This window comes from Triturus cristatus, chromosome 2_2 (assembly GCF_964204655.1).
Source record: "Triturus cristatus chromosome 2_2, aTriCri1.1, whole genome shotgun sequence".
Classification (NCBI taxonomy): Eukaryota; Metazoa; Chordata; class Amphibia; order Caudata; family Salamandridae; genus Triturus; species Triturus cristatus.
Genome location: NC_140582.1, coordinates 561984510 through 562005546, shown reverse-complemented (window position 1 = coordinate 562005546; position 21037 = coordinate 561984510). Strand labels below are relative to the sequence as shown.

General features: G+C 45.4%; 1 protein-coding gene across 1 annotated transcript in view; it reads right to left on the bottom strand.

Moving 5' to 3' along the window:
* Nucleotides 1–21037, bottom strand: part of GUCY1B1 (guanylate cyclase 1 soluble subunit beta 1) — a 377660-nt gene that overhangs the window by 29889 nt on the left and 326734 nt on the right. Inside the window, exons 12-13 of the mRNA XM_085641713.1 lie at nt 13155–13309; nt 7393–7519 (exon numbers count right to left, since the gene is read on the bottom strand). Coding sequence (XP_085497839.1) covers nt 7393–7519; nt 13155–13309 — 282 coding nt within the window. The remainder of the gene's footprint in view (nt 1–7392; nt 7520–13154; nt 13310–21037) is intronic.

Here is a 21037-nt window from a genome sequence, read left to right as displayed (position 1 = left end):
GCATGAATAATTCAGTTCATAATGCAAGAATAATGCAGTTCTAAATGCAAGAGTAATTCAGTTCTTAGTGCAAGAATAAGGCAGTTCTTAGTGCAAGAATAAGGCAGTTTTTAATGCAAGGAATAATGCTATAAGCCAATCTGTGCCGTCAGCTCGGGCACCTCTAGGCCGTAAACTTAAAGGGGAGGCCCCGGTACTGCTGGGCAGGTATGGGCCACTCGAGGACTCAGCGCGTCTAACGCGGTGCAGCGGGAGAGAGACTGGAGCCCTCCTGTACTCCTCCTGCATGCCTCCCCAGGCTACACACGATTGCGGCTCCTGACCGGAGTCCAAGTCTTACCTGGGGGGTGCGCTGCCTCTCTCTCTCTCTCTCTCTCTCTCTCTCTCTCTCTCTCTCTCCCCGCTCGTCGGACAGTCCTGCTGGGCGGTACCGATGGCGTTGCAGCCGGGCGGGTTATGGCGCTGCCGTCTCCTTCGTTGATGATCTTGGGCAGATTTCTCTTGGCGAACAACAATCACGAACCCTTTCACCTTGCAGCTTCCTTAACTTCAAGAAATCCTTTAGCACGTTGCGGCTCCGTTGCTAGGCGACGCTGTAGCCGGACGGGTTACGGCGCTGCCTTCTCTTTCGTTGATGATCTTGGGCAGGTTCCTCTTGGCGAAGAACGATCACAATCCCTTTTCACCTTGCAGCTTCCTTAGCTTCAAGAAATCCTTTAGCACGTTGCGGCTCGGGCTGGCGGCGGCGATCCTTACTCACAGCCTCAGCTGCGATGACGGCTCAGGCCACAAACAGCAATGCAGCAGCATGGACGATGTTTCACTCTGCGGGGGCAATGCGGTCATGGGGCACATCATAAACAGCACCACAGACCACACGGTAGTCTCAGGCGTGCAAAAGCACACGCACCAAGTGTCGCTGAGACACGTTTGGAAACTTTGATGTTCCTGAGTTTCCACAACAGGGGTCCAGCTCTCCTCGGGCCCTTGGAGACAAGTTAATTCGGAACACAGCAAAGTCCTTTCAAGCAGGGGGACACAGCACACAGCAAAGTCCCTTGTCCTCTCCTTAGTCAAATCAGCAAACTGCAGGCCAGCCCCAGAACACACAGCAAGGGCAGTCCTTCTCTTCAGTCTCTTCAGCTGTTCTTCTTTGGCAGAGGTTCCATTTGATCACAAAGTAGTTTCAATCCTTTTTCTGTCTTGGGTTCAGTCTTGATTTCAGGGGTTTTAGCTCTCACATTTATACCCCTAAGTGCCTTTGAAGTCTTTTTGTTCAGGGGGCTCTGAGTCCGGTCCAAACCAGTTCTGGGTGTCTTCCTGCCAGTGCCCACCCTCTTCCTTTGATAGTGGGGGTCTGGGCCTCAGACGTTCAGCAGGAGGTGGAGCCATCCTTTTGTGGCAGCAGCACAGCCCTCTCCACCTCCAGGCGGCTACTCCTCCCACCACACCAAATGCAGGCCAGCCTGTTTCTGTCTCACCTACTCCTCCCTGGTGTCAGGACACCTCCCCAGACCCTGTCACATCCAAACCCAGACAGTCAATACACAACCAGGCAGAGTCACGCAGGATGGTTAGGACAAGAAACCAGCCACCTTTAAAAGTGTGGTTTCTAAACACACAATTTAAAAAACATACTCACAAAAAGATGGGTTATTACATTCTGAGTTCAGGCACACTAGACTCCATTTCCCCATCTTATGCCAATGGGAAGATATGCTGGAAACATGTTACACAACATTACCCATTCTGTCCTGTGGGTAAGGTGGCCTTGTAACAGTGAAAAACGAAATTGGCAGTATTTCACTGTCAGGACATGGTACACACCTCTATACATGTCCTACCTTTCACATACACTGCACCCGGCCCAGGGGGGTACCTTGGGCCTACTATAAGGGTGTCTGATGTGCATAAAAAGGGAAGGGTAAGGCTTGGCAAGTGGGTGCACTTGTCAGGACAACAAGGCAGTTAACAAACTGTGCGCAGGCACTGCAGAGGCAGGCCTGAGATCTCTTTTTAGGGCTACTTATGTGGGTGGCACAATTAGTGCTGCAGGCCCACTAGTAGCATTTGCATTACCAGCCCTGGCACACATAATGTACTTTACTAGGGACTTTACTAGTAAGACAAATATACCAATCATGGACAACCAATTACCATAACAATTTACACAGTGAACATTTGCACTTAAGAACTGATCAGCAGTAGTAAAGTGCCCAGAGTCCTAAAACCAACAAAATCAGGTCAGAAACAATACAGGAGGAAGGCAAAAAGTTCAGGGATGACCCTGCAAACAGGCCCAAGTCCAACACTTGGTTTAAAAACAAACATTGGAATTTGTGAGTTGGCGTAATGCCCAGGAGATGAAAGACCCAAAATATGAACATGGAAGGGCTTAAAAGTTACTTACTCACACAAGCAAACCAATGAACCCCTGACATGTATGAAAACCAGGGACCTTAAGGAGTCCATGATGGTAGTGGGCTTGCATCAATTTGTTATATTGTGAATTTCCTGCAAATCTTGAACTATGCCTATTTGAAACTCACAAAGACGGCCTCAATGTCTTTTCAGTTTCCTTGGAAGATGGCTGCATTATTTGTGGCTATGTTTTGTATTTGAATCTTGAAAATATTTCTTCACGAGTATAAACATTTTTCTTTCTGTTCCTTTACCCAACAGCTCCTATAGGTACTTTGGGGCACGATTAACTATAAAATAAATAATAAACAAAGCAAAAGAAAATAGATACCAGCAAGATAAATGAGTATTTCCTCAAAGAGGCTGATTGGTCTTTTAGGTCACAACACTCAGTGCTTTGATTAAGTGTAAACGATGTACATTCTTGCTTTAAAATGAATGAAATTTGTTTTTCTATATGTTTTTAAACAATCAGGTAATAATGTATAATGTTGACATAACTGCATGCATGCATACATCTGCCACCTGGCTAAAAAAAAACACCTTCAGGGGAGCTGGGGTCTAAAACTAAGGCTAAGATTTTCAAAACCAAAGTTGATCGGCTGTGTTGCATGACAGGGAGAGAAGAAGAAGGCACCATAGCTACTGAGTCATAGCACTATTGCTCTTTCCCATGCGCTGGCGCACAATTATTCTGCCATGCGACACACCCATATTTTTACACCATAGTGCAGCGGTGTCTGTGAGTCTAACATTGATTTTGTACTCAATCAATCAATCACTTGTAAAGCGCACTACTTACCCGTGAGGGTCTCAAGGTGTTGAGGGGAGGGGGTGCCGCTACTGCTCGAAGAGCCAGGTCTTGAGGAGTCTTCTGAAGGTGAGCAGGTCCTGGGTCTGCCTCAGGTGGGTAGGGAGGGTGTTCCAGGTCTTGGCGGCAAGGAAGGAGAAGGACCTGCCACCGGAGGTTGCCCGTTGGATGCGGCGGGCGGCGGCTAGGGCGAGGCTGGCGAAGCGGAGCTGGTGGGTGGGGGTGTAGAAGCTGTGTCTGCTGTTCAGGTAGGCTGGTCCGGAGTTGTGGAGTGCTTTGTGTGTGTGGGTGAGGAGCTTGAAAGTGATCCTCTTGTTGATGGGGAGCCAGTGTAGGTCTCTCAGGTGGGGGGTGATGTGGCTGCAGCGTAGGATGTTGAGGATCAGTCAGGCGGATGCGTTTTAGATGCATTGCAGTCGTTGTGGGTGTTTGGCCGGGATTCCTGTGTAGAGTGCGTTGCCGTAGTTCAGCCTGCTGCTGACGAGGGCTTGGGTCACCGTTCTTCTAGTTTCTTTCGGGATCTACTTGTAGATCCTGCGGAGCATGCGGAGGGTGTTGTAGCAGGAGGAGACGGCGTTGCCCTGCTTCGACATGGAGAGGGAGGAGTCGAGGATGAATCCTGGTCGGTGGGTGTCGGTGCTGTTCCCAGTGTGGTCGGCCACCAGGAGTCGTCCCAGGCAGAGGGGGTGGGGCCGAGGATGAGGACCTCCATCTTGTCCGATTTCAGTTTCAGACGGCTGCTCCTCATCCATTTGGCGACGGCCTTCATTCCCTCATGGAGGTTGGTGTTGGCGGTGTGCGGGCCCTTGATTAGGGAGAGGATGAGTTGGGTGTCATCTGCATAGGAGATGATGTTCAGGCCATGCTGGTGGGCTACTTGTGCGAGGGGGGCCATGTAGACATTGAACAGGGTCGGGCTGAGGGATGAGTCCTGGGGTACGCCGCAGCTGATGTTGGTGGCTTCGGATCGGAAAGGTGGGAGGCGGACTCTCTGGGTTCTGCCGGTGAGGAAGGACGTGGTCCAGTCCAGGGCCTTCTCCTGGATTCTGGCTTCTTGGAGGCGTGTCTTTAGTGAGCGGTGGCACACCGTGTCGAAGGCGGCTGATAGGTCCAGGAGCATGAGGGCGGATGTTTCGCTGTTGTCTAGTTGGCATCTGATGTCGTCTGTGGCGGCGATGAGGGCTGTCTCGGTGCTGTGGTGTCGTCTGAATCCGGACTGGGAGGCGTCTAAGATGTTGTCATCCTCCAGGTGGCGGGTCAGTTGCATGTTGACGGTTTTCTCGATGACCTTCGCCGGGAAAGGGAGCAGAGAGATGGGCCGGAAGTTCTTGAGGTCCTTGGGGTCCGCCTTGGGCTTTCTGAGGAGGGCGTTGATTTCGGCGTGCTTCCAGCTTTCCGGGAATGTCGCTGTCTTGAAGGAGATGTTGATGACCTTCCGTAGTTGGGGTGCGATGGATGCGTCAGCTTTGTTGAATATGTGGTGTGGGCAGGGGTCTGACGGGGATCCTGAGTGGATGGAGTTCATGACCTTGCGTGTCTCGTCGTCGTTGATGTAGGACCAGGAGGTCAGGCGGTTGGTGCAGGTGGTGTTTGCGGGGGGGTGGAGTCTGCCGTAGTTGGGCGGTCGTGGTGTTGAAGCTGTCGTGGATGTCAGCGATCTTGCGGTGGAAGAAGGTGGCCAGTGAGACGCACAGATCTTGTGAGGGCGGGATGTCGTTGGTGATGGCGCTGGGGTTGGAGAATTCCTTCACTATGTTGAAAAGTTCTTTGCTGTCGTGTGCGTTGTTGTCCAGGCGGGCTTTGAAGGAAGATCTCTTGGCTGCTCTGATGAGTTGGTGATGTCTGCGGGTGGCGTCCTTGTGGGCTGCGTGGCAGTCTGGTGTACAATCGTGGAGCCATTTTTTCTCCAGTTTCCGGCATGTACGTTTGGAGGTCTGGAGCTCTTCGGTGAACCAGGTGGCTTTCTTGCTGGTGTAGCTGTTGGAGGGTTTCTTGAGCGGGGCGAGGGTGTTGGCGCAGTCGTCGATCCACTGTCTGAGGTTGTGGGCGGTGGCGTCTGGGTCGGTGGGGTCGGAGGGTGGGTTCTGGGCGAGGGTGGAGGTCAGTTGATCTTCGGTGACTTTGCTCCAGCAGCGGCGAGGCCGCTGTTGGGTGCGGTGGTGCGTGGTTGGTTTCTTGAAAGTGAAATGGATGCAGCGGTGGTCGGTCCAGTGGAGTTTGGTGGTGCGGTTGAAGGCAACGTGGGTGCTAGTGGTGAAGACGGGGTCGAGCGTGTGGTTGGCGGCGTGGGTGGATTCATTGACGAGCTGTCTGAGGCCGAGGTTGGCGAGGTTGTCGATCAGGGTGGTGGAGTTAGCGTTGTTGTTGTTCTCGAGGTGGTAGTTCAGGTCTCTGAGGAGGATGTAGTCCGTGGAGGCGAGTGCGTGGGTGCTGGCGAGGTCGGCGATGGAGTCGCTGAACTGAACACAGGTTCCGAGGGGTCTGTAGACGAGTGTTCCTCTGAGTGTGGTGTTGGGGTCGGTGTGGATCCGGAAGTGCAGGTGTTTGGCGGTGTTGAGGGTGTCGTCTGCGTGGGTGTAGACCTTGAGGGTGGACTTGTGGATGATGGCTAAACCTCCTTCGATTCCGTTGTTATTGTTATTGTTATTTTAATTTTATACCGCGCCTAATCACCTGCAGGCCTCTAAGCGCCCGGAAAGATGGAATAGGACAATAACACAACAGGTCAGAACAAAAGATCGCATTGGATTAAGCCATGCTCAGGCTTCTCCTGAACAGTAGCGTTTTCAGGCTCTTTCGAAATTTTAAGAGGTTTCCTTCCTCGTTGTTGCGATCCCTGCGGGTGATCTTGTAGCCGTCCGTCCGGAATGGCTACAGTGATGTCGGACGCTGAAGAGTCATTCCACCAGGTCTCGGTCAGGAAGGCAACGTCTGGGTCGGAGGTGCGAGCAGGTCCCAGAGCTCAACGGCGTGTTTGCGTGCAGAGCGGGTGTTGAGGAGTATGCAGCAGAGGTGGTTGGTACCGGTCCTTGGAGGTTTGGTGGATCTGTCGCAGGTGAAGTTGCAGGTGCGGCAGGAAAAAGGTCCGTATGTGCATTTTGGGGCAGCCTGGAAGCAGCGGTGGTCTCAGCCGGCGTTGAGTGCGAGGAGCGTGTTGGCCTCGTATTGGAGTCTTGCGTTGTGGAGTGCGCAGGGACCAGTGGTTCTAGCGCTGGGCGCGGTCCAAGCGCGGACGGGCGCAGAAGCGCGGCCTCCATAAGAGGGGGAGAGGGAGGGAGGAGCAGTTGGGAGGCAGGAGCGGGGTGGCCAATGGGAATCCAGGGGAGCGGGGCCACAGGGACACAGCAGCGGGAAGAGTAGGAAACGGCAGGAATGCGGCGGGCAGCAGCCGGTGGGCACCGGCGGAAAAACCTGAGTAAAAAAAGAACAGATACTTTTTTAGAAAAAAATACTATGCTTAGACTAACTTTAAAACTTTTCCCACTTTGGATGTGTGCTGTACAGTCTAGCACACATGCAAAATGGGAAAAGTTAGAAGAAATAAAAGCATGTATCCTTGTTATGCCTGCTTCAAAGTGACATTAATTTTGCTGCAAAACCCTGTCTACCATTTTTAGTAGATAGGGTTTTGTGCCAAAAACTATGGGTGGTTTCATGGAAACGTCAATGTACTACACCTGGAACGCCCCTTGATGAAGAGCAATGCAAAAAAAAGCACTTTGTGCTGCTTTGCATTACTTTCAGGCAACTTTCTGGAGCGAAACAACGTATGCGTCATAAGTGAAAAAGGTTTGTAAATCAGGCCCAACGGGGCAGCTTGCCAGGTGAACTGTAACCTGCAGATATGTTACAAAGTCTCATAGAACAGAAAATGAACCGTGACAGTGTAATGATGAACATTAAAACATATGACATTTCTATGTGTAGTTTTCCATGTTAAAAAAGTATTTTTGTAATTGTATAAACACTGAAACCGCACCATCAATGATTTTAATCGGCTCTCTGGGCAGCAGACATATTAATATAGCAATGTTTAACTGAGCGGTCTCTTTCTCCACAAGAAAATGTATCTTTGCTAAAGAAAGGGCTTCTCGTGATTTAGATTACACTTGCCACATTTATGCATCGCTGTAATGTAATAACTGCTTGATTATTCATACCGCTGTTTCTGAACTCTTTCTGGACAGAAACCAAACTTGCATTGGATCAGTTTTCCCCTTCATGCTCACAGGTCCTCTGTGCACCAGATGAAACTGAGGATCGGAATTTTCCGGTGTCATAAGGCATCTGGAAAAATAATTAAAAAAACAATGTTTTCAGAATAAAAATCCCACACCTAATTGCATATCTGTGATGGAAATCACTTCTAGAAGAAAGCAGGTTAAAAAAATAGGCAGTGCGTCGCTGCTATATTGACGATCTATCAGGGAACACGTATAAACCGAGGGCCTCATTTACAAGAAATGACGCATTGCTGCAGGAATGCAGCATTGCGTCTAAATCACTTGCGCCTGCGTCAGAAATACTTACGATGCGATGGATGCGGCGTATTTTTCATATGGGGCCCCATTGCGCAATGATTCATGGGTACATCAGAAATTCTGACGTATCAGGCCCAAAAGTGGCTCATCACTGTAGTTGGTCATAAAACTGACTCAACTACAGCAATGCGGCAATGAGTCAGTTATTACTGGTGCAAGTAGCCTACTGTATAGGACAAATGTAATAGAGTGTGAAAAGGTGAAAAACTCACCTTGCACTCTATTACATTAATCCTGTATGTCACCCATACAAGTAGGCACAGTGTACTTATGTGCACTACTATGCCCACGTATGTGTGACATAGGGCATTAACAGAGAGTAAAGTGTAATGTATTGTATTACGTACCTTATGTGAGCACTTACCTGTTATGGGGCTGTGACTTGATTGCTTGTTTCACGTCACTTCAGCTGGTCAAATTGCTCTGAAACAGCCAATGTGTCATTCCTACGCTTAGATTTTTGAAGCTTAGATATTTTGACGCATCTGAAGCTCAGTGGTCCTCCTCCTGAAAAGGCGTCATTTTGGCTACAATTTCATAAATACCACTGCATCAATTTTACGGCTTCTGACGGAACACCTTCCATGCATATATTAAAACTAATGCAACTCAGCCGATTCCGATGGAGGAAAAAATCAACACAGGCCGATGAAAAGTGACTCATCCTTAAAGATATGTCACCTTGTAAATTTGGAGCAGTGATTGCGCGGCCAAAATTTTGATGCATTGGCGGCGTAAGCCCCTTGCAATTAAGCTCCTCAGTTGCTTCTTTAATTCATTTTAAACTTAACATATCTTTAATTTTTGGTTGTGTGTGTGCCTGTTTTAGGTGCAGAGTGAGTCTCCCAGTTCGTTATAGACTACTGCGCCAAAAACATGCCCATTTGGATGATTCCCATTATGATGCACCTCCTCTATAGAGATGGTATCCTCTCTCCCAACTTCGACTCTTGCAGGGACTTAACTTGCTGCCTCAGCACATGAGCTTCCCTGAGCACTCCACTCCACTGCTTCCTGCGAATATGCCAGGAATGGATGCCAATTAACACATTATGCCAGCAATGTACCAAAGAAGACTAGGTATATCTGGGTGGATGCTACAATGCCAAGGGTACTGACAGTATTTAAAGGATAACAGCCAGCAGTGAGCAATGGGGTGGGCGTTATCCTGTCAAGTAATGCTAAAATATGGCATGTATGACAAATACCATGCAAATAAAGGTTGGTAGTATTCCATTTGGGGGCCTCTAAATGTCAATGGAGGCCGAAGATTTCAAGTATCTGGTACCAGCCAAAGACAAAGACTGTAAGACAAGAAAGACATCTCATCAGACAGCATAGTATCAGAATAAGGTGGATAAAATACCCTACAAAAATCCCATTACCTAAACATCGACTACTAAATAATCATGAAGCTAAGTATATATATGTAAGTACAGATTCACTATGCTCAACACCGCAAATATGTATCAGAGGTGCATTCAGGTTGATTCAATGTGAGAGGCATGTGCTTTCAAGATTTCTATCAAGCAGCCCAAGGTTAAGATTTCTGCTAGTTACCTCCCGGATGTCTCCAGGATGTGTTCACAGAGCTTGGCTGACCCACAACCTTGAATGATTTGGCCACCTATTTCTTCAGTCACATCAGCAAACCCGCATGTGCTAGCGAATTCTTTTAGTCACATGTGGAAAGTGACAATACATTCTTCTGCCTGTTGCCTGGCTTGTTGAAACATGAACCGTTAGTAATCTTTTTGGCCATCGGTTCAAAGTATGCATTTAGGTCCGCTATGAGGGTTCGACCCAGTTTTTCCATCTGGGTGCTTGGACTGAGGGTGCACCTTCAATGGTGAATGATTCTATGGTCGTCGCAGGACGGGGTGAATCCTTGACAGAGGTCTCAAACCTGTGGATTCTACCAATTATCGTAGGAACGGTTATAGACACACAGAAGCTATTATGGCCTGTGGCTGAAGCCCAAATTACCCAATGCCATTAGTAGGAGTGCAGGTGTGCTGCTTCCTATGTGTTTGGGTGATTATGAGTTGTATTCATTACATGCTGCATTTCATGCTCTGATATTGATTTGTATCATTTTTATGCCTTATTCTGGCCCGGATTACAAGTACTATATCATGGAACTGCATAATATGCAAGGTAATGGTGTTTTCATGACGTGTAATGCAACAAAAGCGAGGACCCCTGTAAAAAAACTGGATCAGGGGAAATTTCAAAATTAAAAGAATACAAGGTTTCCTGCATATACATGTTTTTAGTTGGCGGAAATTCTCACCATTTTATCAACACTCACAACGAGCCTTAAAGAAGCCAAGGAACATATACAACTGTCACCATAACAGAGGCGGATATGCATATATTGGAACAGCTTATTAGAGAACAGTATTATTGTTATGATGGCAGTGACAGTGATATATGTTCCTTGGTTCCTTTAAGACTCCTTGTGAGTGCTGATAAGATGGTGAGAATTTCCAGCAACTAAAAACATATATAGGCAGAAAACGTTGTTTTCTTTTTGTTTTCATGATGTGTGCAACATTTACGTCTTTACTTTATTGCACTAACTGTGATGTTATGACAATTGCCTAGTTTTGATTGCTATTGTTCTGGTCTACGTTTATATATAATACAGATATGCGTTTTCATATACAACTCTGTGGTGTCTCTTTTGTGGTGTATTTATTGTGTCACTGGTGTGTGTATGAGTGTGTGTGTGTGTGTGTGTGTCTCTTTTGTGGTGTATTTATTGTGTCACTGGTGTGTGTGTGTGTGGGGGGGGCGTGCATGTGTGTGTGTGTTGCGCCAACGCTTTACACATTGCCTTCTGGATAAGCATGACCACTCTGCCAAGTTACCAAGGGGGTGAGCAGGGGTTATCTTGGGTGTGTAACTCCCCTCTCCTGACTAGAGTGGTGGGTTCTGCCTGGCTTAGATGGATACCCTAGCCATCCTGAAACATGCATGCAAGGTTTAGGGGTGAGAGCACATGTACTGGGGCCTGGTTAACAGACTTTAAAATGTATCCCGATCAGTGCAAATACTGGGGAAAAATTGGGGGGTGTTCATGCAAAATAGGCATTTAATTACATCAATGTAAACTAGGATCTATCTATTTAAATCTGTGCAAATAAGTCAGGGAGAAAGCAAACTGACTGGCCGGACCCTGCCTCTCTTCCATCCTCTCCGTCATCTTCCTGGCTTCTGTTTGATCAGGAAGCAGGATAGGCTACCCTAAGCCAATCACAATGCTGCAATGCAGTGTTGTGATTGGTCTGAGCACTGTGGTTCGGCACTCAGATGGGGAATGTGAGCCTGAGCATGTTCTCCACCCAGGCTGTAATGCAGCGTGGGTGGAAAACATTCCTGCGCACTTGGAAGTGTGCCACCACTCTTCCCCCCTGTGTAGCCTAGGCCCACCCCACAAAACTGCCCCAGCACAGAAAAATAAAATGATAATAACATTGCGTTATCATTTTATTTTTCCTTTTTTGCCTTGCTGAAAGGCAGTGGGGCGATGCTCCTCAGCAATAGTGGAGGAGCCGCCCATGCTGGTTCAAGCAAAACCAGCAGAATCAATTCTTTGTTTGTAGTGTAAAGTGCCACTGCCAAAAACTATGAAGATGATAGATCTCAGCACAGGGCAAGGACACCAGACTGAACAAAAAGCTTGTGGGTAGCGTTTATTACTAACAACTGCCTCTCGTCTCTGCTCCACTGAGTTACCTTATGTGCAGCTGCACTTCGGTTTGCCTTCAAGGTATGGACTCATACAATACATAATAACAGCACACAAATTCACAGGTATGCTGGGGACAGTTGGCCTCTTTTCAATCCTATGATGGAATCCTGTTCCTCCTTTTCCCCTTCCAACTCTCTTCTGGCACCACTTTCACCCCACAGCTAACAGTGTGTAGAAGCAACCTACAGAGAATACGAAGGAGCCACTTCACATCCGGACAAGGCCACAAAAAGGATAATAGATTGATAACAGGGCAGTGCAGTGACTTTTGGCAGGCAAGGGCCTCAAGGCACGCACACCAGATATACAGAGTGTTCTAGGGCAGTCCTTGTTTTTGTTGAAGTGTTCGGCAATCTGTGAAAGATACCAAAAAATACAAACAAGAAGAAAGACTCGATCAAAACGAAACATAGTGAGCGTAGAAGAAGCAGTGACAATAGTATGGAGGGCAGCACAAAAAAAGACTGTAGACCGCTAAGGGGCCTGATGTTTCCAGTGCTATCATGGTCTAGCCTTGGACATGATGAGCATGATGCAAATGTTAATGCTTTCTGTGAGAGGTGCATGGAAGTCAATTCAGTAAAAACCTAAGCATAACAGTAGTGACATCGCACATACACTGACCCGTGTTGCTACCAAAGTATTGAACCCTTATCATGCCATTAGTTCCCACACACCCTCTTTTTTGCTCATGAAGGGCCAGGGCAAGGCAAAAAGCAGAAACTACAGATTTAGACATTTGGCCTTATTACGACTTCCATAGTTATGGTGGCGGTCCGTGGACTGCCAGAGTGGTGGTCCACCCGCTCTATTATGACTTGGGCAGTTGGACCGCCACAGGCCCTTGCAACCGCCGAGGATCCATGATCCCACAGCAGTTGCGCAGCGCTCTGTAGCTGCAATATGCTGGCGATGCCAATCATATTACGAGTTTCCTCACTGCCACAGTTTTCATGGCTGTGACCCCGCCATGAAAAGTGTGGCGGTGAGGAAACTAAGGGGGCCCTACAGAACACCCTGTTGCTTTAGGGCCTGTGGGTGCATACAGAGGGGCACATATTGTGCCCCTCTGTCAGTAAGCGACCCCTGTTCCTGCACAGCATGGACTGCACAGTCCATGCCTTGCAGGAATATTCTTCGGCGCTCCTATTGCGATGCCTTTCTAAGGCTCAGATATGAGCCTTTGAAAAGCACTGCCGTCGGACCGCCAAAGCACTGCCCGCCAGACCATGAATGAACTCATAATCTGGCAGGTGGAGTGCAGGCAAGATTGGTGGCATGGCGGCCCACCTGCACACCACCAAACTTGTAATAAGGCCGTTATCTCAGTGCCCTACTTATTCTATGCGTCTACTTTCAGGATCCCCATGGCAGAGTGTAGAAAGGGGTACCAATGGGTAAGACATGGATAGGACCTTCTGTACCTGGAGTAGAATGACTGGTGTCCATGGAGCAGCATACAGTAATTTTTCATAATAAGGTATTACTGGTGGTTCTGGCATTCAGTAATGTGTGCTTTCTGCAACCATAGGCTATATCAGAGAAAGTTAATTGACAAAAAACAGGCGCTCTACTCTAAGCTAGCGCTCCTGATCATGAGATGGCCTCACATGTTGTTTCTTACCTGTATGTGTATTCTGATACATTAATCTTCCCTTTTTCTCCGGTGGTTTCGGTTCTGCTTGTTAAATTCACAGTGTTGCCAAAAAGGCAGTAGCGTGGCATTCTTTGACCGATAACTCCGGTAACAACTTCACCAGTATGGATCCCAATCGTTATCTGAAAAAACACCACACATAATTTGATACAATTTTCAATCCACCAAAAGTGGGACTACTATAGTTCTGATTCCGTTCAGCTTTATTGTATAGTTGGAATAATTTTTTCACCAACTATTTTTTATTTTATATGGGACATTCACTTGAGTTGTAGCCACGGGATGTGTGGTTACAGAATATGAGAACGTCAATATTGTACTGAGCTGCTGTTACTGGAATCAAAGTCTTGTTGATAATGGGAATGATGGTGGGATACATTTCTGTAAACACTACCAGCAGTAAGCATTTGGGACTGGATGTGTAAAGAATGGTGTTAAATTAGTAATCTCCGTCTAACCTAGAAGTCAATACGACTCTAAAATCTCACGACTAAATAACTTTGTGTTGACGTAATTTCACCTTTTCTGAAGTATTGGTTGCATTGGCATATCGCCTAAATATATGTGTGCTGGCAGTATCTGAACTGGTCATTGAATATATAACATAACATTACATTTTCAAGTTTTTTTTTAAAGTAGCTGCGCATCTATGGTTTGTGGTCAAACGTCATGTAGCCATTCTGGAAAAGATCTAAACAGCACCTTGTCACTGGAATACAAACTACTCGATTTCATATGGAGGAAGGCAATTGAAAGAGTCTGAGAAGGGTGAGAAGCATGGCAACATATCTACCCCAATTCTGTGTTCCCCCAATAATTACTCTGGTGGAGCCTGACCAAGTGAGGGGACAGGATGGATCGAATTTCCTACCTACGAGATACTGCTGCCCCTGCCCAGGGGTCATGGGAAGAATGTAGAAACACCTTCCGAGCATTGGAACCATGCAACAGACTCAGCGGCTCTCAGAATATACCGACGTTTATAGGCTCTGTTCCCGATGCTGGGGTCTATCAAGCCATTGCCAATGCTGAGGGGCAGCTCTTAGTATCAGAAGTGGCTGGATGGTAGGAGGAGATCCAAGAGGTAGGTTGATCACCTGTGGGGATGGGGTGCAGACCTGAACCTGATGCCATTGCTATTGCACTTGGAAGGTAAGAAGAGATCCAAGACATAGGTTGTTCATTGCAGACCTGACCCAGATGCCACTGTTATGGCCCTTGGCATGGTGGGAAGAGATCCAAGACGTACGTTGATCACCAGTGGCGATAGGGTGCAGTACTGACCCTGCTCCCACTGCTAGTACGCACCGAGATCTTCATGTGACCATCCCGGCTACATCAGGCACAGACAATCGTCCTCACTGCCACTGCCGCCTGCACCACTATCTCCATCAATGCAGTTGTACAACATTCTGTACCTGAAGTCTGATGAAGAGAGTGGTTTTGCGAGATTTAAAGCACATTCTTGGTGTCTTTCCCAAGCTGCGCCTTGGGGGCTCTGTCCATTACCATAGACTTAAAGCTGCTACAGTGGCCCAAACCAATTCACTAGTTGCCACCTGGGCTGGTGGTGTGAGTAGCTACTACAGCCTCATCAGCCTGTAATATACTGAGGCGTTTGCTTACTGTTCTCTCCTCTTCAACAGCCTTTAGGAGGTGCCCAATCCCACCAGTCAGTAAGGCATGGTCTACTTCTCCAGCCAGTTGCACTCTTGATATAAGCACACACAGTGCAACAGACCCTGGCCATGTGAGGGACAGCAATGTAAACAGGCGCTCACATTGAACTCCCCAGATATGCCCTCTTTCCAACCTTTCCCTGCACTAGATGCAGTGACACTATGGACGTATAAAGAATGGAAAATCTTTGCAGGTGAGGAAACTGAGTAGCTGACAGCAACAAAATAAAGGGTGGCGAACTTGGAAAGGAAGAAGGAGGAAGGAGTCTACATAGCATTGCTTACAGATACAATGTACGATTAGCAATTGTCACACCTGATGACTAGCTGAACAACCTAAAGAAAGAAAATATCTTGAATCAAAGCTACAAAAGGATGTATTTTGAGATTTTTGGAATTGTATGGTCAGGTGTACAATATCTGGTCGCAAATTGAGACCAAGGTTTTTTTGACCAGTAAAGATTTTTAAGAATCGACCCATGTACTAATAGGTGGATTCTTAAAAATCCGAATTGTGATGAGTTGAAAAATTACAACTCACTTGGATCGCAAGCCTTCACAGAGATAGGGCCTGCTGTGATTGTCTTACAATAAAGGAAACTCATCATTAAAGGAAATGGGACTCAGCGAAAAACGAAAAGTTTACTTTTTGTTTGTTTGTTTGTTTAAGAGTTGGCAGTCGTCCTGTGGACCACTGCTAATACTATAAAAAATGTCTTTTATTTTTTACATTTACAGAGGGTAAGCATTCCCAAGAGGATCCTTTTACTTTTATTAATGCATTACCACCTCCTTTGAGGTGTTGGTAAATTATCAAAGTTTTCCAACCAGAATTTGGTTGCGAAACATGAAGATATTTGATATCTATTTGGTATTTGGAAGGGACGCCTTCAACACACCCCTTCAAGATCCGAAATCGGTATCCAATTGCAATCCCATTCTAGGACTAGAACTTTTCTGACTTCTAAAAAGGGATTTCCACGTAAGAAAAAGCAATTTAAAAGTCTCCTTTGCCACAGTCAAAATGTGTAGGCTCTAATTCCGAGTTCGTCAAAATCAAGGTGCAATTCCGAACCATGTGAACACAGGAGCTTGTGCAGGGGTTAGAAAATAACAAACCCACTCGTAATCAGGGCCATAGTATTAGGGAACACATTTATTAAAAGGAAATGGTTTATGTTCTTTGTTTAGGGGCGCATCACTAACCATTTTTAGGTAGTGTTAAATGGTGGTTACTTGAGGGCAATGCTTGAAATAACTTTTACGACTGCCATTAGAAAAGCAGGTATGTGAGCTAAATAATATGTAACAAGAATGCTGGTCTATATCTTAGCATAAGAACATCAGCTGAGATACAATAGCATAACAGTCCCATAAAAGAACCAATGCAAAACACAACATTGCTCTAACATAACACCACAATAACACACCAGGAATGCAACATGCCAATAAATTTAAATGAAGTAACACAACACACTCAACAACACAAGGCAAAACAGCACATTAGGAAAATGCAATATGAAAAGTAGAACAAAATGAGAACACGGACACAATTCACTATGGCCCATAATTATGAGGCCCTTGCACCGCCGTAGCATAACTTGTTGTGACGCAACAGCGGCAAAAACCACAAAATCATATTTATGGAGCCACGCAAAGCCACTTTTGCATGACTTTAAATGGCCTCATAATGATGGAGTAATGCAAGGCAGCTGTAATGGCTGTGTTACCTTACTCTGTGCTAGGAACCTTGCCATGGATGCTGAGGTGGGTGTTTCCACACAAAACCCATGGACTTTGATGCTCCCCAAGATTTACAATACCTTGTAAACCTGGGAATGCGCCAATACATTATGCCTCCCAGGTGAAGCGCAACAAGGGGAAATATCACTATTTCACCTTGTATATTCCTCTTTCTATGTGTGCTGCATTCGGCATCATTGTGATGTTTTTGTGTTCTGTATTGTAGTTCCTTTGCAGACTTTAACAATTGCTTCTAGGTTTCTAGAGAAACATATATTATAATAAAGTTCAAGTGCAAAGCAATCATATGTCACTGTCAAAAGTGGTAACATAAAACTGTCTGAATTCTTCAACTACAGCTCCCAGGTATGGCTGGGCCCATGTCGTAAATGTGCACATCCCATGATCACTTTATGTGATCTCTTCTTTTAACTTTTACCCCAGTTAGAGTAGACAGCTTAACATTATATGTGGAGCATACGTTTAATCAATGGCCTGAGTAATCTTTTGGGTTCTATGATTTTTCTGAAGTTTTGAGTGAAATCCTAGCAAGTAATTCTCCACCACAGTTATTTGTGATTCATAGTTCATGTTTATGTTAGACCAGAGGCAAAAACAAGAGGAAAGATATGATCACTCAGACCAAGCTCACCTTGGTTGCATTTATTACTCAGTGCTCTACACAAAATACCAACATTATGGCACGGAACCATATGGCTCCACTCACTCTTTCCCAATATCATTGCACAGTTTTCAAGGAAGATTTCTAAGCCAGCTGTGTGCACCAAAGTCCATAGAAAGGGAAAAAATAAAGTGTTGTTTTAATAGTGAACATCTGCAAATGTGCCTTATAAGACAGAACTGCTTTCCCCTAGCCTTCTAACTATTGATTTCGTGAAGAATGAAAATTCAGCATGTAGAAAGCTAGAACGGAAATGGAGGCCTCCAAAAAAGTTGAAGACAGTGTTATTTATAAGAAGGCCTTCAGACGTTATCTCAATAACATTAAAATAGCCAAGACATTGCACATTATAGATTGAATAGACAATGCTGTCAACTCAGCTAAAGAATTGTACAAGATTCTCAAATAATTCACTAATCCTTTCTCCTGCAAATAATCTATTCCTGCATCCCAAGAGTTAATGGAAGATGTTGACATTTTTTTAATGTAAAAAATTACCAATAGCTACAACTCTTTTGAAAAAGGAATTACACATGAAATAAAATGAAAGCATGTTTTGGAGGAAACTGGCTGTTCCAGTGCTTTTGGAGGAGATTAATAGGGTGACACTTGATCAAGTGAACTCCCTTATAAATCAAATTAAGTCTGGATCTCCTGAAGATTTTGCTCCAATTTACATTATTGCTATTTTGGTCTCGGTCCTTACTCCTTGCCTCACTGAGTTATTCAATCTCTCTTTGAACCTGGGAGCTATCCCAGCAGAATGGGAATCTGCCAGGATGAAACCCATTAAAAAATAAATACAGAAATTTATGATAAGTTAGGAACCTTTAAACCTATTTCCTTGCTTCCTTTTTTGGGGAAAGTCATGGAAACTTTGGTGGATTCACAACTGATAGCCTTTTTGGAAAATCATAATCATTCCCAGTCAGACTTCTGTTCATCATATAACACGGAGCCAGCACTGTTGGAGGTCCTAGACAATATAAGACTTACTTTAGATGATGGATACTTATTCATGTTAGTTCTTCTTGATCTGTCAGTAGCATTCAACACCATCTCTCCTGCAGTCTTAATCAAAAGACTGAGAGAGATTAGTGCTGAAGAGAAAGCCTTGGAATGGCTGAAGAATTGTTCAGATTGGCCGCACTAGTGCGGTGCAGTTAGACACCTTTGTCTCACAAACCATAGTCTTGGGTCGGGGAGAACCACAGGGATCTGTAATAAATCCCTCTCTTTTGAATATTTATATAGCACCATTAGCACCAGTGATAAAATCCTATGGGTTTGAGGTAATCTCCTATGCAGATGACACACAGCTGTTAATCACTATGGAACCTAATCTAGAGTCTACCATGGTAAGGTTCCGAGACCATATGAATGACATTGTCACATAGATGCAGCACAATTGTCTGCAGCTTAATACAAGCAAGACAGAGATCGTTCTATTTGGTAAAGCCCACTTAGTATGGTCCGATGACTGGTGGCTGAATAGTCTGGGCGCAGTCCCAACTCGGACGGTTGTGGTGTGAAACCTGGGCATCATGGTGGATGAGTATCTTTCTATGAGCATGTTTGGAATAATGTGCCCACTCAGAAAACTATTCGAGTGGCAACCACTCCAATAAAGATAATCTCTAGTTCAAGCTTTGATAATTAGTCGCCTTGACTATGGAATGCACTAATGGCTTCCATGAATGAAGGATTGTTTGCTAAACTTCAGTAGGTTCAAAATAGGCTGCACAGTTACTGTTTGTCATCTAACACCTCAGTCGCCATCTGATCCCATTCTCAGAAGCCTGCACTGGCTACCCATAAGAGAGTAATCATTGTTCAAACGCCTTTGCTTGGTACATAAATCTCTTGATGGTAATGGACCATAATACCTACAAAGAAAAGTGAAATTGTACGCCCCCACTGGAAGCCTTCAATCTAGCGGGATATGTTTGCTACATCCTTGATTTATCTGTAAGGCCAATCCTACTCATATTTGGATCCTTTGCACTGGAACCAGGTCCCACTACATTCACGTAAAGAGCATCAATTTTAAACATTTTGAAAAAGATCAGAAAACATGGCTGCATAATCTCTTCATTTTTAAATGTCGTGTATTCTGCTGTTTTGACCTGTTGAAAGTAGGCAGTGCATAGAGACCCCTTAGGGTAATCTTGTTGCGCTTAATAAGAAACAATAACATAACAAACATAACCTAACCCCCTCCAACCTAGTTTAAGTAATAGTTTTTATGGGAAGCAAAACATGCCCAACCTCTCTTCATTTGAGAAGAAAGCTGGGCCCAGATTGACTCTAAATTTGTTGGGCAGAGTAAAGGCATGGTGGCGGGCATAAAGTCCTCCACCACCGTGACTACCTTTACTCCCTCTGTCAACCTCTAAATCAGGCTCTTAGCTTTGACAGAAAGTGCAATAAGGCTTTGTGTCTAAAACTAACCCCAACTGGAAGTAGACACAAATATGGAGAATTTGTTTTTTTTTTTCAAAAACAGTAATGTATGTCATGTGTGCTGCAATGCACTTCACACATTCAATTTATTTATTGCATTTATAAAGTACAACTTCATCCCCAAAGTGATATCCCGGCGCTAGACACAATCAGTGAGGGAAGAGCCATGTCTTCAGCATCCTATGAAAAGGCAAGAAATCAGACATCAGGCGAAGATAGAGAGAAAAGGAGTTCCAATGTAGAGTTGACAATAAATTAAAGGAGCGGCCCCACGTTCTTGATCCCTTAATGCCTCTACATTGTATCAGAGTCTGACTCCCAGAATGAAGGGTACACTTTGGCTTATAGAAACATCTGGTTCAGTCTCATACAGTGCTCAATGTGCATGACAAAGTCACTTAAAAATGTATCTCTTACTGACTGGTAACTGTTAGACCTGTCATCCTTAGGGTGGTCTTCCCTCAAACGTTTTTCTAACTTACCTCTTATTTTTTTGCTGTATCTTTTTGTTGGCCTTAGGAGTCTGAGCACTTTACTCCTGCTGACTAGTGCTAAAGTGTGTGTGATTCTCCCCTACACATGGTGACATTGGTGTATGCATGATTGGCATACTTAGTTTACTCATAAGTCCCTTGTAAAGTGGAATATCATATACCCAGGGCCTGTAATCTAATTGCTACTAGTGGGCCTGCAAGACTGGTTGTGCCACCAACACAAGTACCCTTTCAAACCTGGCACAGGGCTGACATTGCAAGGCCTGTGTGTGCAGTTTACTGCTGCTTCAACATGGCATTTAAAACCAATTGCCAAGCTCCCTTTTGATTACACATGTCACCCCTAAGGTAGGCCCCAGGTAGCCCTAAGGGTAGGATTCTGTGTAATTAAAAGGTAGGACATGTACAAGTAGGACATGTACTTTTGAGTTTTACATGTCCTGCAAGTAACCAACAACTAAATTAGTTTCTCATTACTATGAGGCCTTCTCCTCTCATAGGCTAGCATTGTACATGTGTTAATACAATTTTAAGCAGTAATACCTGATTAGAATGGAGTAGCTGTATTGTGTTTCATATTTTGAAATGGTTATGATAAATCCTCTTTAATGGTAAAGTTGGATTTAACATTACTATTTTAGAAGGGCCACATTTAGAAAATTGGGGATTTCTCTGCTCTTACTGCTCTGTGTGCCTTGCAGCCTATCTCCAATACACTTCTGAAATGGCTGACAGCTACACATTGACCATTCCCTCTAGACAGCCACAAACAGGAAGGCTAGATATGAC